Source organism: Bos mutus, chromosome 2 (assembly GCF_027580195.1).
Source record: "Bos mutus isolate GX-2022 chromosome 2, NWIPB_WYAK_1.1, whole genome shotgun sequence".
Lineage (NCBI taxonomy): Eukaryota > Metazoa > Chordata > Mammalia > Artiodactyla > Bovidae > Bos > Bos mutus.
Window position 1 is genome coordinate 3541648 of NC_091618.1, and position 24824 is coordinate 3566471.

The 24824-nt window shown below is 46.4% G+C and overlaps 1 protein-coding gene across 1 annotated transcript; it reads right to left on the bottom strand.

Annotated features, from left to right (window-relative positions):
* Positions 1-6774: 6774 nt before the first annotated feature.
* On the bottom strand, positions 6775-23397 carry LOC102275361 (group IID secretory phospholipase A2). Its single transcript, XM_070382230.1, has 5 exons — positions 23270-23397; positions 19780-19924; positions 17918-18024; positions 16058-16177; positions 6775-15306 (listed from the first exon to the last, which is right to left on the bottom strand). Exons 1-5 carry the CDS (start codon positions 23307-23309, stop codon positions 15239-15241), a joined length of 480 nt encoding a protein of 159 aa, XP_070238331.1. The 5' UTR covers positions 23310-23397; the 3' UTR covers positions 6775-15238.
* Positions 23398-24824: the final 1427 nt, after the last annotated feature.

Here is a 24824-nt window from a genome sequence, read left to right on the forward strand (position 1 = left end):
GGAGAAGGGAATGGCAAACCACTTCAGTATTCTTGACTTGAGAACCCCATGAACAGTATGAAAAGGCAAAATGATAGGACACTGAAAGAGGAACTCCCCAGGTCAATAGGTACCCCATAAGCTACTGGAGATCAGTGGAGAAATAACACCAGAAAGAATGAAGGGATGGAGCCAAAGCAAAAACAATACACAGTTGTGGATGTGACTGTGTAGACCCAAGGTCCAATGCTGTAAAGAGCAATATTGCATAGGAACCTGGAATGTTAGGTCCATGAACAAGGCAAATTGGAAGTGGTCCAACAGGAGATGGCAAGACTGAAAGTCGATATTCTAGGAATCAGCAAACTAAAATGGACTGGAATGGGTGAATTTAACTTGGATGATCGTTATATGTGCTACTTCGGGCAGGAATCCCTTAGAAGAAATGGAGTAACCATCACGGTCAACCAAAGAGTCCAAAATGCAGTACTTGGATGCAATCTCAAAAACGAGAGAATTATCTCTGTTCATTTCCAAGGCAAACGATTCAGTATCACAATAATCCAAGTCTATGCCCCAACCAGTAATGCTGAAGAAGCTGAATAGTTCTATGAAGACCTACAAGACCTTTTAGAACTCACACCCAAAAAAGATGTCCTTTTCATTATAGGGGACTGGAATGCAAAAGTAGGAAGTCAAGAAACACCTGGAGTAACAGGCAAATTTGGCCTTGGAATACGGAATGAAGCAGGGCAAAGGCTAATAGAGTTTTGCCAAAACAACACACTGGTCACCCTCTTCCAACAACACAAGAGAAGACTCTACACATGGACATCATCAGATGGTCAACACCGAAATCAGACTGATTATATTCTTTGCAGCCAAAGATGGAGAAACTCTATACAGTCAGCAAAAACAAGACTGGGATCTTGTGGCTTGGATCATGAACTCCTTATTGCCAAATTCAGATGTAAATTGAAGAAAGTGGAGAAAACCACTAGACCATTCAGGTATGATCTTAATCAAATCCCTTATGGCTATAGTGGAAGTGAGAAACAGATTTAAGGGCCTAGATCTGATAGATAGAGTGCCTGATGAACTATGGACTGAGGTTCGTGACTTTTACAGGAGACAGGGATCACGACCATTTCCATGGAAAAGAAATGCAAAAAAGCAAAATGGCTGTCTGGGAGGCCATATAAATAGCTGTGAAAAGAAAATAAGCGAAAAGCACAGGAGGAAAGGAAAGATATAAACATCTAAATGCAGAGTTCCAAAGAATAGCAGGAAGAGATAAGAAAGCCTTCAGCAATCAATGCAAAGAAATAGAAGAAAACAACAGAATGGGCAAGACTAGAGATCTCTTCAAGAAAATTAGAGATAACAAGGGGACATTTCATGCAAAGATGGGCTCCATAAAGGACAGAAATAGTATGGACCTAACAGAAGCAGAAGATATTAAGAAGAGGTGGCAAGAATACACAGAAGAACTGTACAAAAAAGATCTTCACGACTCAGATAATCACCACGGTGTGATCATTCACCTAGAGCCACACATCCTGGAATGTGAAGTCAAGTGGGCCTTAGACAGTATCACTAACAAAGCTAGTGGAGGTGATGGAATTCCAGTTGAGCTATTTCAAATCCTGAAAGATGATGCTGTGAAAGTGCTGCACTCAATATGCCAGCAAATTTGGAAAACTCAGCAGTGGCCACAGGACTGGAAAAGGTCAGTTTTCATTCCAATCCCAAAGAAAGGCAATGCCAAAGAATGCTCAAACTACCGCACAATTGCACTCATCTCACATGGTAGTAAAGTAATGCTCAAAATTCTCCAAGCCAGGCTTCAGCAATACGTTAACTGTGAACTTCCAGATGTTCAAGCTGGTTTTAGAAAAGGCAGAGGAACCAGCGATCAAATTGCCAACATCTGCTGGATCATGAAAAAAGCAAGAGAGTTCCAGTAAAACATCTATTTCTGCTTTATTGACTATGCCAAAGCCTTTGACTGTGTGGATCACAAGAAACTGTGGAAAATTCTGAATGAGATGGGAATACCAGAGCACCTGACCTGCCTCATGAGAAACGTATATGCAGGTCAGGAAGCAACAGTTAGAACTGGACATGGAACAACAGACTGGTTCCAAATAGGAAAAGGATTACATCAAGGCTGTATACTGTCACCCCGCTTATTTAACCTATATGCGGAGTACATCATGAGAAACAGACGGGAAGAAGCACAAGCTGGAATCAAGATTGCTGGGGGAAATATCAATAATCTCAGATATGCAGATGACACCACCCTTATGGCAGAAAGTGAAGAGGAACTAAAAAGCCTCTTGATGAAAGTGAAAGAGGAGAGTGAAAAAGTTGGCTTAAAGCTCAACATTCAGAAAAGCAAGATCATGGCATCTGGTCCCATCACTTCATGGCAAATAGATGGGGAAACAGTGGAAACAGTGTCAGACTTTATTTTCTGGGCTCCAAAATCACTGCAGATGGTGATTGCAGCCATGAAATTAAAAGATGCTTACTCCTTGGAAGGAAAGTTATGACCAACCTAGATAGCATATTGAAAAGCAGAGACATTACTTTGCCAACAAAGGTCCGTCTAGTCAAGGCTATGGTTTTTCCAGTGGTCATGTATGGATGTGAGAGTTGGACTGTGAACAAAGCTGAGTGCCGAAGAATTGATGCTTTTGAACTGTGGTGTTGGATAAGACTCTTGAGAGTCCCTTGGACTGCAAGGAGATCCATCCAGTCCATTCTAAAGGAGATCAGCCCTGGGATTTCTTTGGAAGGAATGATGCTAAAGCTGAAACTCCAGTACTTTGGCCACCTCATGTGAAGAGTTGACTCATTGGAAAAGACTCTAATGCTGGGAGGGATTGGGGGCAGGAGGAGAAGGGGTCGACAGAGGATGAGATGGCTGGATGGCATCACCGACTCGATGGATGTGAGTTTGAGTGAACTCAGGAGATGGTGATGGACAGGGAGGCCTGGCGTGCTGCGATTCATGGGGTCACAAAGAGTCGGACAGGACTGAGTGACTGAACTGAACTGAACTGAACTGATGTTTCTAACTGGCTTCCTTGGTGACTCAGACAGTAACGAGTCTGCCTGCAGTGCAGGAGACCCAGGTTCAATCCCTGGGTCAGGAAGATCCCGTGGAGAAGGAAATGGCAACCTGCTTCAGTATTCTTACCTGGAAAATCCCATGGACAGAGGAGCCTGATGGGCTACAGTCCATGGGTCGCAAAGAGTCAGACACGACTGAGCTACTTCCCTTTCTTTTTCTATGTTTCTAATTAACAGGCTCAAGCTTTCCTCTATTTTCTTAAACATATAGAGTATAGTGTAAGACTGTCTTAGTATGTTTATCTACTAATCCTATCATTTTTGTTCCTGTCTGTTTCTATTGATTTTTTTTTCATTATGACTTTTAGGTCACCATTGCTCATCATTATAGGAAACACTCTGAGGACTTCCCTGAGGGTCAGAGTGGTTAGGACTCTGAGCTTCCACTGCATGGGGTGCTGGTTTGATCCCTGTTTGGGGAACTAAGGTCCCCCATGCTATGTGGCCAAAGAAAAGAAGAGAAAAGACTATGATAATAATAAATCTTTGTCTATTTTAAAAGGGAAGTGTCTTTAAAGTAGATTTCCAGAAGTGAAATAGCTGAATCAGAAGATAGAAATGTTCTTAGAGTTCTTCCTTCTTCTGAAATTGGTTGAAATTTAGAAACTCTCTAGCTTTTGGCTCCATCAGCAGCATATAGTAGATGGAACCAATCATCTCCTGAGCCTTTCCAGCAAACCTGAGTTTTCACTTCCTTGGAAACAGAGGAGACACACTTGGTGATACTGTTCGCCCATGATCCATTGAGATCTCCAGGTGGAGGATGGAAGGAAGCAGGAGAGGGCTTAGACCCTGACGTGCAAATTCTATTAAGAATAGTTACCATCAGCTGGGGCCCAGCGAGGTTAGGAACCTGCCCAGAGTCATACAGCAGCAGGTGAGTGGCAGAATTTGAGTCAGAATACAGGTCAGCCAGAGCTGCCCCTACTACATGCTGGGCACTGTTCTAAGTGGTTCACACAGAGTAAGTGCAGAGAGGCACTGCCAGGATCCCCATGATACAGATGAGTCATTGTACCCAGGGGCTACTTTCTGAGCCAACATAGATGGAGGTGGAAATGAGAAGAGCTGGCAGAGCTTGGAGTCTGCTGCCCCCAAGCTCACTGCAGAGAAGGTGAACCCCCATCTCCTAAGAGACACCCCCTTTCAGCCAGTGACCAGAGTCCTTTGCTTGACTCATGTGCTAAGTCGCTTCAGTTGTGTCCAGCTCCTTGCAACCCTATGGAATGTAGCCTGCCGGGCTCCTCTGTCACCCCTTCCCATAAAGTCTCGTTTACTGAAATGGCCCCACTGCCTGGATTCCATCTGTGATGAAACCTGCCAGAGGCCGCTAGATGCAGCTCAGAATTATTATTATTGGTGCATAATGTCTGCATGGGAAGAGGAAACTGAAGGAAGCTGGGCTTACCAAGAGATGCTCACACTAAGGGAGAAAAGCAGAGAAAGTCAATACTATAAGACATCACTTATATGTGGAATCTTTCAAAAAATGATACGAATGAATTTATTTACAAAATAAAAACAGACTCACAGACTAAGGGGAAAGATAGGGGAGGGATAAATTAGGAGTTCAGGATTAACAAACACACTACTATATATAAAATAATGAACAAGGACTTACTGTACAACACAGGGAATTCTACTCAATATTGTGTAATATCCTATATGAGAAAAGAATCTGAAAGAGAACAGATATATGTATATGCAGAACTGAATCTCTTTGCTGTACCTCTGAAACTAATAAACATGGTAAGTCAACTAACTACCTTCCAATACAAAATAAAAATTAAATTAAAAATATAAAGAGAAAAATAGGTTAAAAATATGTATTTGTTTTCACTGCACAGCTTCAATTGTTGTTCATAATTTCGTAGGATATCTTACCATCTACAAACATATTGGATGACGTAGGGGACACAGGAGATGTGGGTTGGATCCTTGTTTCAGGGTTGGATCCCTATGTTGGATCCGTAAATATCTATGGCTGATTCCTGTCGAGGTTTAGCAGAAAACAAATTCTGTAAGCAAATATCCTTCAATAAAAATACAAATTAAAAAAATAAAGAAAGAAGCTGGGCTTTCTTAGGGTCTTCTGCACTTCGTCTCCGATATGCTCTGCCAAGCGAGGAGGAGGGAGAGATTTAAAATTCCTTTGTGGGAGAGTGACCCACTTTTCTCCAGCTACACCAAGGCAGAACTAAAGCAAGTGAGTTAAATGACCAGAAACCACTCAAATGTCTGTCTGCTACAGAATGGTAAATTGTGTGATTATACCACACCAACAAACCACAGCTGCACATAACAACAGGGAAAGCCTCACAAACATTATGCTGAACACAAAAGAGTACATGTTGTAAGAGAGATTTATATGAACTTCCAGACAGTCAAGCTAATCTGTACTTTTAGAAGTCAGGACAGTGGCTACCCATTGAAGGCCGTGGTGACTGGTGGGGTTACTAAGAGGGCTTCAGGGATGCTACCGATGGTCCTTCTCTTCTGGTATTGGTGACGTTGGTGTGTTCATATTCTGAAAATTCTTCCAGCTGTTCAGTTTTGATTTGTATATTCTTGTGTATCTTTTATATATCCAATGATGTGAGTAATAACAACAATAATGAAGATCGTGAGAGTAAAAGCAAGTGGACTCAAACTTTGGTAGGAAAGACTTGAGATAGCCTTCTGGATGATCAGAGAGCCTTCTGGTACTTAAGATATCCTTCTGGATGATCAGATATCCTTCTAGTACTTGAGATAGCCTTCTGGATGATCAGATATCCTTCTGGATGATCAGATATCCTTCTAGATGATCAGATATGTTTCTGGGTGACCCAGTATCCTTCCAGGTCATCCAATATCCTTCTAAGTGGTCCTTCTGTGTGTGTGTGTGTGTGTGTGTGTGTGTGTGTGTGCATGCGCGTGCACACATGCGAGGTCACTTCAGTCATGTTTGAGTCTTTGCAACCCCATGGACTGTAGCCTGCCAGGCTCCTCTGTTCATGGGATTTTCCAGACAAAAATAGCAGAGTGGGTTGCCATGTCCTTCAACAGGGGATCCAACCCTGAACCAAGGATCGAACCCACGTCTCCTGTGTCCCCTACATCATCCAATATGTTTGTAGATGGTAAGATCTCCTACTAAGTTATGAACAACAACTGAAGCTGTGCAGTGAAAACAAATTTCTACTTTAATATCAAGCAAATCTGGCTTCAAATTCTAGCTTGTTTATGACATTAATTACATTACTTCGTCTCTCTGAACCTCGTTTCCCATCTGAAAGTGGGACCGACATGCACTCTTTGAGGCTTGTTGTCATGATTACAAGTAGAATGGCTGGCATACAGTTGATAGTAAACGCATGGCACCTGGTGACCCCTCCCCCCCAGGAGAAAAGAGTTTAAAGTTCTGAGCTCCCCTTACACCTCAGGCCCAGAGACTCTTGCTTCTAAATGATACAGTTGGTCATAGACCAGGGAATTTCCACTTTGACCTCTCAGACAAGTGGCCACAGAATGTGATTTCAGAAGCACTCAAAACCTGCCTTCCCAGCAACTTCAATATTGTCATTGCTTGAAGGTTCTTCTTGTTTTCAGACTTGGCCTGAGTCCCTGTGACCTTCCACAAGGTCACATTACCCTGGGAAGCAGCAGAGCCTGGGTGTTCAGAAGGAGGCTTGGGGGTTAGATGGCCCAGATGTGGATCCTGACCCCCACTTGTGTTTCCTCATCTGTTAAATGGGGTGAAGGAACATGAGACTGCCCAGCTATTGGAGTTCTTGTGAGAATTCTGAGATATGGGGCTTCTGCCTAGACAGCATATTAAAAAGCAGAGACATTACTTTGTCAACAGAGGTCTGTCTAGTCAAGGCTATGGTTTTTCTAGTAGTCATGTATGGATGTGAGAGTTGGACTATAAAGAAAGCTGAGTGCCAAAGAATTGATGCTTTTAAACTGTGGTGAAGGAGAAGACTCTTGAGAGTCCCTTGGACTGCAAGGAGATCCAGTGAGTCCATCCTAAAGGTGATCAATCCTGGGTGTTCATTGGAAGGACTGATGTTTAAGCTGAAACTCCAATATTTTGGCCACCTGATGCAGAGAGCTGACTCATCTGAAAAGACCCTGATGCTGGGAAAGATTGAGGGCAGGAGGAGAAGAGGACAACAGAGGATGAGATGGTTGGATGGCATCACTGACTCAATGGACACGGGTTTGGGTAGACCCCTGGAATTGGTGATGGGCAGGGAGGCCTGGTGTGCTGGGGTTCATGGAGTCACAAAGAGTCGGACATGACTGAGCGACTGAACTGAACTGAACTGAACACAGTAAGTGTTCAGTAATGGTAGTTGATGTTGCTGTTATTAGTACTATCTTGTGGGAGGCAAAGACCACCTGTCCAAGAAATCTCAGAGGAAGCTAGCAAATGATTGATTCAGCAGGCATTTTGTAAGCACCTACTATATGCCCCATCCCCGAGTCAGACCCACCACACTGTGTGGGGTGCAGACAGGAAGCAGTAAGATACATCCCCACCTGCTAGGAGATAGTGTCCCTGGAATGACCAGACACTTTTGAGCTGGTTGGATCCTGAGCTGTGTCACCCCGCAGTGGCCTGTCTGGTGGGTGTGGGTTGGATCCTTGCATTAATTTGCACAGGCTGATTTGTGTAGAAGTGGGCTGATCTGCCTGAAGAGTCGAGTTGGGGGGATGACCACAGACCCCAAGATATTTGTCTCATGGCTTTGGCCTGAGCACTGTGGACAGAGTCCTCAGGCACAGGCTCCAGGAAGCTCCAGGCCCAGGCTCTGGTCACTGAGGGGGCCCTGCAGGGCACAGGGAACAAAACGGTGCCAATTCCGTACAGGACAGGGCTGGGGGCATGCCCTGCCTCTGTGCAGAGCACGGAGTGGCTCTGACACTGGAAGGTAGGGAGACCCCACTGGGCATCCGCAGGCCTACAGCTTTGGGGTGCTGAGACTTCCAGGAACAGCAGCAGAGGTGGGGTAGGGGAGCAGAGCAGAAGACTGTGAGAGGCCTGGAACCCCTAAGTCTGCTCTGGAGACCCCCAGAAAGAACAGCAAGATTTCATGTTGTGAGGATTCAGAATGGAGCTGACTTATGTGGACCAGACAAGAGACCAGAGGCATTTCTGGCTGTTAGTATGATTCTCCCAGGGGCCCACAACCTCTTGAGACTGGGTGGAAGGGTACTCCCAAGAGATACACCATTAGCAGTGCTTTGCCTTTTTCGTTTTTAATTTTAATTTATTGCAGTATAGTTGCTTTACAATGTTGTGTTAGCTTCTACAGCACAGCAAAGTAAAGGAGCCACACACCATGTAGGTCCCTACCCTTGTGGACTTCCTTCCCACTCAGGTTACCCCAGAGCCTTAACTGGAGTTCACTGCACTATACACCATGTTCTCGTTAGTTATCTAGTTTACGACATTGTTGCTCAGTTGCTAAGTCATGTCTGACTTGTTGTGACCTCACAGACTGTAGCCCACCGGGCTCCTCTGTCCACGGCATTTCCCAGGCAAGAATATTGGAGTGGGTTGCCATTTCCTTCTCCAGGGGATCTTCCCATCCCGGGGATTGAACCCAACCCACATCTCCTGCATTGGCAGACAATTCTTTACCGATGAAATACCAGAATAGTACCGGTAGTACACATACCATTCACACAAGGTCTTTGATAGCACCATTTGTACCATGGGTATTATTTGTTCCATTTGCAGAAGGGGTTAGTGGAGCTCCATGGGGTCAAGTCACCTCCCAGGCAGGGCACTGACTAGACCCGGTCTCCTGTCTCAAGGCTGATTCTTTCCCAGTGGGCCTTCGACATGGGCCATCTGGACAATGGGTGGTGTTATGGGTTGAACTGTGTCCCCCCACTCCCACAAATGTATATACCCCAGTACCATGTTTGGAGATAGGGTCTTTAAAGAGGTACTTAAGTTAAAATGAGATCATTAGTGGGGGTCCTATTCTAACATGACTTTTGTCCTTTAAGAAGAGGAGATTGGGACACAGGCAGGTAGGTAGGAGACTGTTATCTGCAAGCCAATGACAAAGGCATCAGAAGGACCCAATCCTGCCTAAAATGGATCAGGACCCTCTGGTCTTTGTCCCCCCATGTCCTCTGCCTGACTTTTGTCTGTGGATAAACCTTAGCCAAAGAACAAATTTAATCAGAGAAGTGAGAACATGGAGAAACAAAGGAAAACTGTCCAAGAAGACCAAAGAATAATCATGGAGCCATTAAGCACAGTCAAGGACCTTTAGTTCCTCCTCCAGGACTATAGAGAGTATCCTGAGCCATATCCTGTGAGCTGTCTCCTAGATACTGAAACCCCAACCAGGTGGTGGTTATAAAGTGGTGGTTTAGTCACTAAGTCATGTCCGACTGTTGTGACCCCATGGGCTGTAGCCTGCCAGGCTCCTCGGTCCATGGGATTGTCCAGGCAAGAACACTGGTTGCCATTACCTTCTCTATGCAATTTCCTTCTACCTGGTGGAGAAGTTAACTGCCTTATGACCAGACTGTAGCCTGACAAAAGCTTCCACAGTTCCAAGAATTGGCCTCAGGGAAGTGGGAACAAACTGACCCTGGAACTGAAGACCAACTATACTTGAAACAATCAAGATGATGGTCAGACCACCGATGGTCAATTTCAAAATGACTGTGAGGGCTGACTGTGCTGTTTCTGTTATGTAGCCCCCTCCTCTGTCTGTAAAAGCTCTTGCCCCTGATTGTCAGGGGCAGGGTATGCCTTTAGACAGGCATCTGCTTTCCCTAAAACCCCTCCTAGTTGCTGGTATCCAAAATAAATTTTCCTTTCCACCAGCCTTGCCTATTTATTGGCTTTTTTGGAGCAGCGAGCAGCTGGACCCCACATCTGGTTATTTACAGTACCTTGATATCTGACTTCCAGCTTCTAGAACTGTGAGAAAACAAAATTCTCTTGTTTAAGCCACCCACCCTGTGGTGCTTTGTTATGGCAGCCCGAGCAAACTAACACAGGTGTTAGGAGAGCCCAGACATGATAATGGATGCACAGGCAGGCTTCCTGGAGGTGAGCGGCCTCTAGTCATGAACTTCTTTCTTCTTCTTGGCCCCCTTCCTCTCCCCACAATGTCAACACGTGCCAAGTCAGCAGGAGAGACTGTTCTAAGGGGCTGTACTGGTCCCCAGGGTGCTGCCTGTAGCCAGACCTTCCCTGACTCCCTGAGCCACATGGCTTCCCATCTTGCTGTCTCAGTTTCCACCTCCATAAAATGGGAATCCTTTGATGCCTCCCTCCTCCAGAGTCAACTGCTTACAATTAGGAATTATTTGGCTAAATAGTCATTATACACTGTTCATGGGGTTGTCAAAGCAAGAATGCTGAAGTGGTTTGCCATTTCCTTCTCCAGTGGAGCACAACTTGTCAGAACTCTCCACCATGACCGATCCATCTTGGGTGGCCCTACACAGCATGGCTCATAGTTTCATTGAGTTAGACACAGTTGTGGTCCATGTGATCAATTTGATTAGTTTTCTGTGATTGTGGTTTTCATTCTGTCTCCTCTCCAAGGGCAATAAGGAGTTCATGATCTGAGCCACAGTCAGTTCCCGGTCTTGTTCTTGCTGACTGGATAGAGCTTCTCCATCTTTGGCTGCAAAGAATATAATCAGTCTGATTTCGGTGTTGACCATCTGGTGATGTCCATGTATAGAGTCTTCTCTTGTGTTTTTGGAAGAGGGCATTTGCTATGACCAGTGTGTTCTCTTGGCAAAACTCTATTAGCCTTTGTCCTGCTCCATTCCATGCTCCAAGGCCAAATTTGCCTGTTATTCCAGGTGTTTCCTGACTTCCTGCTTTTGCATTCTAGTCCCCTATAATGAAAAGGACATCTTTTTTGGGTGTTAGTTCTAAAAGGTCTTGTATGTATTCATAGAACCATTCAACTTCAGCTTCTTCAGCGTTACTGGTCGGGGTATAGGCTTGGATTACCGTGATATTGAATGGTTTGCCTTGGAAATGAACGGAGATCATTCTGTCGTTTTAAAGATTACATCCAAGTACTGCATTTCAGACTCTTCTATTGACTATGATGGCTACTCCATTTCTTCTAAGGGATTCTTGCCCACAGTAGTAGATATAATGGTCATCTGAGTTAAATTCACCCATTCCAGTCCATATTAGTTCACTGATTCCTAGAATGTTGACATTCACTCTTGCCATCTCCTGTTTGACCACTTCCAATTTGCCTGTTCATGGACCTAACATTCCAGATTCCTATGCAATATGGCTCTTTACAGCATTGGACCTTGCGTCCATCACCAGTTACATCCACAACTGTGTATTGTTTTCGCTTTGGCTCCATCCCTTCATTCTTCTGCAGTTATTCCTCCACTTATCCCCAGTAGCATATGGGGTACCTAATGACCAGGGGAGTTCATCTTTCAGTGTCCTAACTTTTTGCCTTTTCATACTGTTCATGGGGTTCTCAAGGCAAGAATACTGAAGTGGTTTGCCATTCCCTTCTCCAGTGGACCACATTCTTTCAGACCTCTCCACCATGACCCATCCGTCTTGGGTGGCCCCACACGGCATGGCTTTGTTTCATTGAGTTAAACAAGGCTGTGGTCTGTGTGATCAGATGGGCTAGTTTTCATGATTATGGTTTCAGTGTGTCTGCCCTCTGATGTCCTCTCGTAACACCTACCATCTTAATTATGTTTCTCTTACCTTGGACGTGGGGTATCTCTTCATGGCTGCTCCAGCAAAGGGCAGCCGCGGCTCCTTACCTTGGATGAGGGGTATCTCCTCACGGCCACCCCTCCTGACCTAGAACATGGAGTAGCTCCTCTCCCACTAGACCATTCAGATATGACCTAAATCAAATCCCTAACGATCATACAGTGGAAGTGAGAAATAGATTTAAGGGACTAAATCTGATAGATAGAGTGCCTGATGAACTATGGATGGAGGTTCGTGAAGTTGTACAGGAGACAGGGATCAAAACCATCCCCAAGGAAAAGAAATGCAAAAAAGCAAAATGGTTCTCTGAGGAGGCCTTACAAATAGCTGGGAAAAGAAGAGAAGTGAAAAGCAAAGGAGAAAAGGAAAGATATTTCCATTTGAATGCAGGGTTCCAAAGAATAACAAGGAGAGATAAGAAAGCTTTCCTCAGCAATCAATACAAAGAAATAGAGGAAAACAACAGAATGGGAAAGACTAGAGATCTCTTCAAGAAAATTACAGATACCAAGGGAATATTTCATGCAAAGATGGGCTTAAAAAGGACAGAAATGGTATGGACCTAACAGAAGCAGAAGATATTAAGAAGAGGTGGCAATAATACACAGAAGAACTGTACAAAAAAGATCTTCATGACCCAGATAGTCACGATGGTGTGATCACTCACCTAGAGCCAGACATCCTGGAATGTGAAGTCAAATGGGCCTTAGGAAACATCACTTCCTATGACAAAGCTAGTGGAGGTGATGGAATTCCAGTTGAGCTATTTCAAATCCTGAAAGATGATGCTGTGAAAGTTCTTCATTCAATATGCCAGCAAATTTGGAAACTCAGCAGTGGCCACAGGACTGGAAAAGGTCAGTTTTCATTCCAATCCCAAAGAAAGGCAATGCCAAAGAATGCTCAAACTACCACACAATTGCACTCATCTCACATGCTAGTAAAGTAATGCTCAAAATTCTCCAAGCCAGGCTTCAGCAATACGTGGACGATGATGTTCCAGATGTTCAAGCTGGTTTTTGAAAAGGCAGAGGAACAAGCGATCAAATTGCAAACATCGATGGATCATCGAAAAAGCAAGAGAGTTCCAGAAAAACATCTATTTCTGCTTCATTGACTATGCCAAAGCCTTTGACTGTGTGGATCACAAGAAACTGTGGAAAATTCTTAAAGAGATGGGAATACCAGACCATCTGACATGTCTCTTGAGAAACCTGTGTGTAGGTGAGAAAGCAACAGTTAGAACTGGACATGGAACAACAGACTGGTTCCAAATAGAAAAAGGAGTACATCAAGGCTGTATATTGTCACCCTGCTATTTTAACTTCTATGCAGAGTACATCATGCGAAACACTGGGCTGGATGAAGCACAAGCTGGAATCAAGATTGCCGGGAGAAATATTAATAACATTAGATATGCGGATGACACCACCCTTATGGCAGAAAGCGAAGAACTTAAGAACCTCATGATGAAAGTGAAAGAGGTGAGTGAAAAAGTTGGCTTAAAGCTCAACATTCAGAAAACTAAGATCACGCCATCAGGTCCCAGCACTTCATGGCAAATATAGGGAAACAACGGAAACCACGACAGACTATTTTTTTGGGCCAAAATCACTGCAGATGGTGACTGCAGCCATGAAATTAAAAGACACTTACTCCTTGGAAGAAAAGTTATGACCAACCAAGACAGTATATTAAAAAGCAGAGATGTTACTTTGCCAACAAAGTATGGTTGGCAGAGCTATGTCTAGTGACTAGCTAGTCAAAGTTATGGTTTTTCCAGTGGTCATGTACGGATGTGAGAGTTGAACTATACACAAAGCTGAGCGCCGAAGAACTGATGCTTTTGAACTGTGATGTTAGAGAAGACTCTTGAGAGTGCCTTGGACTGCAAGGAAATCCAACCAGTCCATCCTAAAGAAAATCAGTCCTGAATATCCATTGGAAGGACTGATGCTGAAGCTGAAACTCCAATACTTTGACCACCTGATGTGAAGAACTGACACATTGGAAAAGACCCTGATGCTGGGAAAGATTGAAGGTGGGAAGAGAAGGGGATAAAAGAGGATGAGATGGTTGGATGGCATCACTGACTCATCAATGGACATGAGTTTGAGTAAGCTCTTGGAGTTGGTGATGGACAGGGAGGCTGGCGAGCCCCACCATGGGGTCGTAAAGAGTTGGAAACTACTGGGTGATTGGACTGAACTGCTCAGGTTTTGGGATCTTAGTTCCCCAAACAGGGATCGAACCTGGGCCCTTGGCAGAGAAGGTGCAGAGTTCTAGCCACTGGACTGCCAATAAAGACCTTGGAATCTGAACCTGGCACCCATAGTTCTAAGCCTCTACTGTGCTCTCTGGCATGAGCCTCTGAGCTTCACGCAGATGGAAAACCACTCGGTCAGCTCTTTCACAGATGTGTGTCACAGCCCGGATGGTGTGGGTGGCTCCAGGTGCCCCGGCCATGTAGCTAATCCTTTATGAATGACAGGTGGGACTTCTTGTAAGAATATATTCACCATCTATCCATTCATCCAATGAAGGCAGATTCCCTAACTGCCAAGCCTGGGATGAGAATTCTTGGGCAAGGGAATGATTTATTGAGGAAGTGCCTTAGGGAGAAACCTGTAGGAGAAAGAGAAAAACAGGGCAGCCAGGGCACAGATCCAGACGTCTAGGCTGAGCCCAGGAAGAGCCCTGGGGCACGCCGTGTACGACCCAGATGGCCTTGCATCAGGCGGGGAGAGGGCGGTTATGCCCTCCACAGTGTCATTCTCCCAATTCACTGGTTAGAGGTGGGTGAGGAGGGGTGGGTGATGGGCAGGGTGGCACCCAGCAGCCTGGGGGCAATCCTCAAGAGAAGGAGGCCGAAGTGCGCACTTGGCAGCTGACCCCTGGGTTGGGGACCTGGGCCAAGAGGGGATCTGGGTGGGGCCTGAACACCACCTGCCCCCACCTCCATCTCTTCTCTGGGGGCTCTTTGATTCCAAAGCATTGACTGCACACCTATCACCTGGGGGAGCAGAGGAAGCAGAGAGAGTGACGTGGACTCCACCCTCCCGGAGCTCCAGTCTGCTCAGAGCGGCCCAGACAATCACACACCACTCAAGCGGGAGCTCGGCAAGGTGAAGACACATAAAGTGCTGCGGGAGCTTGCGGGTGGGACTGAGCCCTTGGAACTGGAGAGGAATTCGCCGGGCAAGACTGTAGGAAATAGCCCTTGGACCCCGAGGAGCCTCAGGTGGGCTTAGCTACCTGGGGGACAGCAGGCCAGTGGAGCGTCGCTGCAGAAGTCCAGGTTGAGCAAATGCCTGGCAGTCAGAGAGGAAAGAGTGCCCGGAAGTCCCATGGCCTGCAGACCTGGAGCCCAGGGAGCTTGGTCTAGTCCTTGCCTCGAAAAGTATTTACTGAACCCCTCTGGGCTCGGGGTACTGCTTTGGCCACCAGAGCTGCAATGAGTCCAAGACAAGCATTAGCCAAGTCTGCAAGGGTCCCCAAGGCTCCAAGGGACAGGGACACACTGCCAGGTAGTAACGGGTCCCAGACACTCTGCCTGCTGCCCCCCGCCCTGTCCTGGATGTGCAGAGCCTTGGGGTTGTGGGTTTTCTTTTTTTTTTTTTTGTATTTATTTTTAATTGGAGGATAACTGTTTTGTAATATTGTGTTGGTTTCTGCCACACGTCAGCATGAATCAGCCATAGGTACACATGTGTCCTGTGATGACTGGAGGGGTGGGATGGAGGGGGAGGCAGGACTCAGGGCCTTGGGGTTTGAAGAAGCAGAGTCCCATGGACAGAAAGATCCATATCGCCCTTTACAGAGGCCACTCTGGCAGCTGCTTGGATGGTGTTTTAGGGGTGGGGAGAGCCCCGAGGGGCCTGGTGAGTGGTCATGAAGGGAGAACCTGCCCCACCCTGGCCACAGACCCTACCCCCATTGCCCACTGCTTTGGCCCAAACACACACACACCCTGTCGGCTCCCTGGCCTTGGTTTTTCCTAAGATCTCAATCCACCCTCGGAACAGACAGCCTGGGAGATTCAGAAGGTCCAAGAGGCAAGTGGTAGCTAGGGGTGAGGCCAAGCCCCTTCCTCTTCCAGGAGTGCTTTAAAGGCTCCAGGTGGGGGTCGGGGCTGTGGCCAGTGGTCCTGGGGGGCCTTCCCCAGAGCTCAAGATGCAGGGGGACAGGCTAGAGTCTCACCCTCGCATCTGGACAGACGTCGCAGGTGATTCTTGTAGGTGTTCAGGTTCCGCTGCAGGCAGAAGGCCAACGTCTTGTCACAGGCGCACAGCTGCTGCTCACACCAGCTCCCCTTGGTGGCTGTGAGGGGGTGGAGGAGGGCACTTAAGCGGTCTGCCCCTTCCCGTGGTAGGGTGGGTCGTCGCCCCTGGAGGGGAGCTGCTAAAGGCAGCTCAGCCCTCGTCCACCCTTTGGTGCCCTTCCCGGGTCCTTGGACTCTGGCTCTGTGACCTTGGGCATGGGGTGTGACCTCCCTTTGTGCCATTGGTCCTTCGTTCATTCATCCGTTCAGTAAGCAACTGAGCACCTGTCCTTCGGGAGTCCCAGGAGGGAGAGGAGAACAGAATGGACACCTGAGTTCACACTCCCCTGGGGCGGGGCGGGGGTGGGCAAATGTCAGAGAAGCGTGTGGTCGTTGTTGTTCAGTGGCTCAGTCCTGTCTGACTCTTTGTGACCCCACGGATGTCAGCGTGCCAGGCCTCCTTGCCCGTCACAGAAGTGAGTGCAACTGTGCTTACCCAGAAGTAAGGAACAAAACAGGGCCTCTGAGCTGGTAACTGATAGGACTGACTGTCAAAAGCCATTTGAGCTGAGATCAGAAGAGTGAGCTGTTGCTCCTACTCTGGAAAGCCAGGGTGGAGGAGGGACTGTTCCTGGCAGAAGGAACAGCATGTGCAAAGACTCTGAGGAAAGACAGACCATGGTGCTTCAGATTCACCATCTGTCAAATGGGGATAAGAGAGCCGGACCTACTGTATATCATGGGGAACTCTGCTCAGTATTTTGTAATAATCTATAAGGGAAAAGATTATGTATACATATATATATACATATATATATATTCAGATTAAAATAAGAAGGCAAAGCCTTTAGCACGTAGTAAGTGGTCTATAAATGTTGGCCATTTCAGTTGTTGCCACTAAGTTCTCAGTTGACAGGGACAGCTGGTGAGCTCATTCAGCTTCTAGCCCCGGGACTTCCTGCCTTTCTCCGTGCGTGGACCCTGGGGCTTGGTGACCTGGGTTACAGCCCAGGCTTTCTCATTTGTAGCTGTGTGACCCTGAGCAAACAGTGCACTCTAGTTTCAGTTTTCTTGTCAGTAAAATGGAGATCAGGGCTTCCCAGGTGGCTCAGAATTTGCCTGCCAAGCAGGAGACATGGGCTCAAGTCCTGGGTCAGGAAGATCCCTGAGCAAGGAAATGGCAACACACTCCAGTATTTTTGCCTGGGAAATCCTGTGGACAGAGCAGATGGGCGGGTCACACGTCATGGGGTTGCGAAGAGTAAGATGTGATGTAGTGACCAAGAACAACAAGAAAGTGATCACCGGGGTGGTGCTGCCTCCTATCTGGGTTGCTCTAGAACCCATGATGATGAAAAAATGAACACTAACCTCAGTAGCCAGAGAATTCATTAAGCATGCATCTGCAGGGCACCTTATGTCTCCTCCTATTTTAGTTTTTGAATTAACTTTATGGAGTAGAATGCGGTTATCATCCTGAATTTCCAGAGGAGGATCCTGAGGTTCAGAGAAGTTAAGCAAAGTGTTCAAGGTCACACAGCTGGTCAGTGGTGGGTCTGGGATCTAAGCTGAGGTCTGGCAGCCTTCCAGATCCTAAAGGGGTCAAAGTCCCTGTGGGACCTCTCCAAACTTCTACCCCTATTGCTGCCTCTCCTTCACAGCCCAGATATTGAACTGGATATATGAGAAAAACAGAGAGGCTGAGCAGCTTGTGCTTTGTCACACAGCATACGAAAGCAATGTGTGCGATAACTCCTTTGCTCAGCCTCCTACTCCAACCCTGAGGCCCAGGCACTCACAACACTGGACTTTCCCCTGGAAAAAGGTGTAGTCATAGTGGTCGAAGCTGATGTCACAGTTGTCAGATTTCAGGTGACGGTAGCAGCAGTCATGTTCATGGCAGCACCTGGCAGGAGAGGACAGGAGGTGGGTGAGTCCTTGGCTGACTTGAGTCTCAGGTTGCCCCTGCCTCAGAGCAGAAACTGCGTATCTGTCTCGGAAGTCAAGACCTGCCAGGGTCTAATCTTCTTTCTAGCTAAAACTTCTCGAGTGCTTCCTGTGTACCAGGTGGTGGTTTAGTCTCTAAGGCATGTCTGACTCTTGCGAACCCATGGACCGTAGCCCACCAGGATCCTCTGTCCATGTGATTCTCCAGGCAAGAATACTGGGGTGGGTTGCCATTTCCTTCTCCAGGGGCTCTTCCTGACCCAGGAATCGAACCCGGGTCTCCAGCATTGCAGGAAGATTGTTTACCATCTGAACTATGAGGAAGATTCCCTCCTGTGTACCAGGCACCTGCTCTACCTAGGAATTCTCTCTTAATCCTTTTGGCCACTCTGGGATAGAGGTACTAGCATTATCCCCATTGCACAAATGAGGAAACTGAGGCTCTGGGCGGTCAGGCCACATGCCCAGGATCATACAGCCTGTATGTGGTGGGTGAGGGTGCTGGCCTCGGGCCTGGCTGGCTCTCATCCCTCCTCTGGCAGATCCCTGGGTTGCTGTGAAAACCAGTGAGATCGTGGTAAAATGAAGTGGGACTTTTTTAAAAACAATGTTCAACGGCAGTGGGAAGTGTCTGTGGCTCTTCTAACTAGTTTGGGGTTGAGGGTGCAAGACAGATTTCAGAAAGTCTGAGGAACCCTCCAGAAGGGCTGGGGCTAGTTCGGAGCTCAGTGGAGTTCCTAGCAGGGAAAAATATGAGAACATTCAGGTAAGACCTAAATCAAATCCCTTGTGATTGTACAGTGGAGGTGATTAATAGATTCAAGGGATTCGATCTGATAGACACAGTGCCTTGAAGAACAGCTATGGGCTGTGGTCGGAACATTATACAGGAGGTGGTAACCAAAATCATCCCAAAGAAAAAGATATGTAAGAAAGTAAAATAGTTGTCTGAGGATACCTTACAAATAGCTGAGAAAAGAAGAGAAGCGAAAGGCAAAAGACAAAGGGAAAGATATTTCCAAATCAATGCAGAGTTCCAGAAAGAACAAAGAGAGATAAGAAAGCCTTCCTCAGTGATCAATGCAAAGAAATAGAGGAAAACAACAGAATATGAAGGACTAGAGATCTCATCAACAAAATTGGAGACACCATGGGAATATTTCATGCAAAGATGGGCACAATAAAGGACAGAAATGGTATGGACCTAACAGAAGTGAAAGAGATTAAGAAGACGTGGCAAGAATACACAGAAGAACTATACAGAAAAGGACTTAATAACCTGAATAACCACCATAGTGTGATCACTGACCTACAGCCGGACATCCTGTTGTGTGACGTCAAACAGGCCTTAGGAAGCATTACTAGGAACAAAGCTATTGGAAGTGATGGAATTCCAGTTGAGCTCTTTCAAACCCTAAAAGATGATGCTGTAAAAGTACTACACTCAATAAGGCAGGGAAATTTGGAAAACAGCAGTAGCCACAGGACTGAAAAAGTCAGGTTTCGTTCTGATCCCAAGGAAAGGCAATGCCGAAGAATGTTCAAACTACTGCACAATTGTGCTCGCTTCACATGCTAGCAAGGTAATGCTCAAACTCCTTCAGGCTAGGCTTCAACAGCACATGGCACCAAATGAATAAATGGATGGAGAAGAAGCAGGAGGGGAAAGGGGAGGGTCCCTGGGGAGAGGCAGAGCACGATTGGGAGGCATTACCAGTCTGTGGCATCTCTGGGTAGGCCTTGGCCACCAATTCCACAGTAACAGCCATAGGATGAATAGAAGAAGATGGGGATCTTCCCCGTCACTTGTCTGACCATCTCATTCAGGTCCAGCATGTCGGCCTCGGCTGGAGCCACACCTGCCAAGGAGCCCAGCCACAAGGAGAGGACGTGAACCTCAGGGAGTCCAGGGGCTGCAGGCCTGGCATCTCTGCTCTGCCTGGGCCAAACCAATGACCTTGGATAATAAAGTAACAACAAACACTACGGCTATTGGAAATATAATGACACTTGGTAATTGATTACCGTGGATCTTTTCATGTGGAGACCTACTGACTTCTTCCTTTCCATGAGAGACTCTTTTTTTTTTATCCTTTTATTTTGGTTAATTCTTGACGTAGAGAAAAGTTGCCAAGATCATATAAAGAGATCTCATACACCTCCCCATTCAGTTTCCTCTCATCATGGTATATGTATGAAAACTAAGAAGCCAGTATTGGAACCATAAATGCTGTTTTTAATCTCCATTTTAGGGATGAACACACTGAGGCTCAGTAACTTGTTCCAGGTCATGGTAGCTGGTAAACAGAGGAGCAGGATTAAAGCCCGGGCAGTCTGGTTCTGCTCTGTCTCTGGGTCACATTCTGTAGTAGGAAGACACTCCCCACCACCCCCGACTCCCACCACAGCCCATAGAGAATCCACACATTAAACAGTATGTGTGGGGGCTTCCCTGGTGGCTCAGTGGTAAAGAATCCTCCTGCCAGTGCAGGAGACACAAGTTCAATCCCTGGTCCAGGAAGAGCCCACGTGCCGAGGAGCAGCTAAGCCCGTGCGCCACAGCTGTCGTGCCTGGGAGCCACAACTACAGAGCCCACGGGCTGCAGTTACTGAAACCTATGCCCCCAGCACCTTCCTTCCACAACAAGGAACCCCCCGTGCTGAGAAGCCCACACACCGCTACTAGAGAGAAACCTCACCTAGCAACGGAGACCCATCACTCCCAGAAATAAATTAAAATAAATAAAATCATTTTTTAAAAAAGCCTCTTTAAAAAACTATGCATGGCTCTTCTGGGAAGCAGTGTGATTTAGAAATCAATGTTTTTCATGAATATTTTACACTTCAGTCATAATATCTGCTGGTGAGAATTGATCATAAAGGAAATTCATTTTGTTGGGAGAGAGGAATGCATTATATTGAGTTAGGAGAAATAAAATATATTAAGCCAGTGAGTTCAGGGAAGAATTTGGGAGAAACAGATGAGATGTGAAAGGGACTGAAATGTACCTGTGTGCAACCTCAGGAGATGACCAAGAACACAGATGGAGCCCAGAGTCTCAGACAGACTGGGCTAGGGAGGCCCCTTCGGGTGACCCTAGTTTTGGAAGCTCACCCCCCACCCTCAAGTAAATGGTGTTATAATGAAGCTCTCAAATAAAGTGAGTAATAAGCAGGGGAGAGCCCTAAACTAGGGAAAGCTGGGGCTGGGATGAACTCATGCAGTGGGCCGGGGGTGCCATCAGAAGCAGGGTGCTTGCCTTGTGAAGAAAGTGATAGTTACTCAGTGGTGCCCAACTCTTTGCAACCCATGGACTGTAGCCTGCTAGGCTCCTCTGTCCATGGGATGCTCCAGGAAAGAATACTGGAGTGGATAGCATTCTGTTCTCCAGGGGATCTTCCTGACCCCGGGATCGGATCTGGGTCCATTTCAGGCAGATGCTTTACTGTCTGAGCCACCAGGGCTGCAGCTAGACGGTGACTGGTAGAGTCTGGACTCGCAGGTGGGTCGTGTCCCAGTGTGTGGAAGTCCACATTGCCACTCTCGTCTGCCATGGTGGCTCTAGCTGTACAGATGTTAAGAGAAACTTACTAATTTTGACTGTGCTGAGGAACGGCCCCAGGCCCCTTGGAACCCCAGATTTGGTGATAAGGCCCCAGAAACAGCCCACGGCCAAGAGAGTTAACGTGCACCCAATAAGCAAGCCAGGGATCTGAATTCGGAATCTCACCTTTTTGCTGAACCTCCATCCCCTTGTGCACCCCAAGTTTAGACCTTTCTATTCCAGCTTAGAAGTAGCCATGCAAATTCACGCCTGAATTCTGCAGCTGTTCCTCGCCAAGCAAACAAATTCAGCTTTGATTCGGGGTGCTTTCAGTGGTCTTATTTCTCACAGTTTTACAGTGAGGTCAACCCAGTCCTTGGGATCGAGGAGCTCAAATTGTGGTCAAGAGGGCTTCAGGACACTGACTTAGCTTAACAGTGATTCCTGCCTTGGTTGCTTTTTCCATCCTCAGCTGTCGCTTAGGAGGATGGAGCCCCTTCTCCCAAGGGTTAGAGACAGTGGCAGGGGCCATGTCACTACTAACTCATGCATGCACTTTGTGTGAAGTTACTTCTCGCTAACTGTTACTTACACTTGCTAAGGTTTTGTATATATTTTCTCATTAGAGTCCTTCTAACAACCCAATGAAAAGCATGTTATTGTGCCCACTTTACAGATGAGGATATAGAGGGGTAGGGGGACTTGGCCAAGGTCATACCACCGGAAGCTGATGGGCCAGCATCTGAATGCAGGTTCATCTGTGTATTTCATCTCTATACCATATTGCCTCTTTGTATCTGAGAGACGAATTTGTGCAGCTTGATTGCAGTTTTCCTAATGGTTTTCACTGTAACCCTGCTGATGTGTTCCTCTCGGGAATTTGGGAGTCCCCAAAACAACATAAAGCACATTAAAAAATGAAGTGCAAATCCTTTCTCATATCACATATTCTGAGATGGATCAACAAGTAAAAACTCCAGTTTGCTAGCAACCAGATTTGCAGCATTTGATCTGTTAAAGATCAGGTGGAAACTTCACCATTTCCCAATGGACCACAGAACCCCCAGGGTCAAGGGAGCTGAAAGGGTTCTAAAAATGTAGTGGTTTATCACTAAGTCATGTTCAACTCTTTTAACCCCATGGACTCTAGCCTGCTAGGCTCTGCTGTCCATGGGATTTCCCAGGCAAGGATACTGGAGTGGATTGCCATTTTCTTCTCCAGGGGATCTTGCCAACCCAGGGATTGAACTTTGGTCTCTTGCATTGCAGGCTGATTCTTTACTGACTGAGCCACTAGGAAAGCCCCCTAAAAGTGTGGAGAGGTGTGCATATGTAAGAGATTACTATTATCTAGTCAGAGGGACACAGGAGAGCAGATCCATTTCTGTGGTTTGTGTCCGAAGTACCACAGACGTCAGTTCAGCTGGAGCCCAGTTTCTGAGCTTCTAGTTTCCCTCCTTTGCCTGCCACACAGCTTGGCCACCCACAGCTCTCTGACTGAAGCCACTGTTCCAGGGGATTGAGCCACTGACGACTCCTTGCAGGGGGCCGAATAGTGGGGGACTGGAGACCGGGGCAGCAGCTCAGTTTAGGAAAGAGATACAGGGCATCCCAGCTTCCCTCCCCACCTTCCCGGCTGTGGGTGGTGTCCCCACTTACCAGCAAAGACCAGCAGTGCACAGAGCAGGGAGAGGCCCATGACCCCAGCACAGAGCAGTGGAGGCAGCGACTGGAAGTCCCTTGTGAGCCAGCAGCCCCTTATATCAGATGGCCCCTGCCTGCCGAGCTCGCCCCCACCCTCCCAGCTTCAGCTCTGCCAGAGGTCACCCATGCTCTTTGTGTTTCCTCTTTTCTGGCAATGCGGAGTTTTATTATTTCTGTTTTCAATATCTTTAAAAAATGTTTTTGATTGCATGTTTGGCATAGAAGATTTGGAGAACTTGAACAACTAGAAGCAATTTAAAATCATTTGTGAATCCATTCATCACCATTAATTTTTTCAATGAAATTGACATATAACATTGTGTAAATTTAAGTGTACAATATCTTGATGTGATACATTTATATATCATGATCTTGTGTTAGTGCAGCAATAACTAGAATTTCTATCACATCACATAATTACAATTTTTCTTTGTGGCTGGAATAATTAAGATCTAGTCTCTAGGCAAGTTTGGTGATTATGACACAACATTATTGTCTATATTCACTGTCTAGGACTTATTTACTACTTGTTGCAAGTTCGTACACTTATACAATATTTGTCCTAGCTCCCCCCACCCCACTTTCTGTAACCACCATTTTACTCTCTATTTTAACATGTTTGTACACACACACACATACGCACAAACGGCATCTTCTTTACGCACTCATCCATTGATGGGTGCTTAAGTTGTTTCCATCATTAACATCTTGGTGTCAATGTTATCCTGGCTCTATTACTCTCTGTATATATCTTTCCACACTGTTCCCTGACCAAATTAGGTAAACATTACAGGTAGTACGTTGTAGTCTGTCTTTTCATTTACTAAAATAACTTGAATATATTTCTATGTTGTTAAATCATCTCCTGCAGATTTTGAAAGGTAGCCTTGTATGCCATTCATTTAAAGAATCCCCTATTGTTGGGCATATGGGTTATTTCCAATATCATACTATTCTAGACCACAGAGCAGGACAGTGAAAGAACTCTTTGAGATGAAATCTCATCCCTGCCCAGAATCGTTTCTATAGGGTGTACTCCTGAAGTGGGCTTGCTGAGTCAAAGCACATCTACAATTTGAAGGCAATTGACATGTGTTGACAACTTACCCTGCAGAAGGTCTGCCCCAGTTTAAAATGGGACTCCTAATGAGGCAAATGACCTGGACCCAGCCCAACTAGGGTGGAGGTGCTGATGGCAAGACATGCTTGGCATTACAAATGGATAGTCTGCTGCAAACGCTCTACCAGTAACCCCTAAGGTTTGCCAGAGAGTCCACGAGAGCAGAAACTGAGCTTCTTTGGTGCCTGTCAGATGGCTGTTCAAGAGCATAGAGCACAGGCTGACCTCTTTGCTGCCAGCTAACTGGTCTACCCAAAAAAAGTCAGGTCAAGGCTGGGTGATCTCCCTCTCCCTCTTCCCTGTCTGTTTAAAATCTAATTTTCCTTTATTCCTAGACTCAGTCATTAACTGATCATCTCATACATGAAAAAGCAATCTGCATGCAAAATA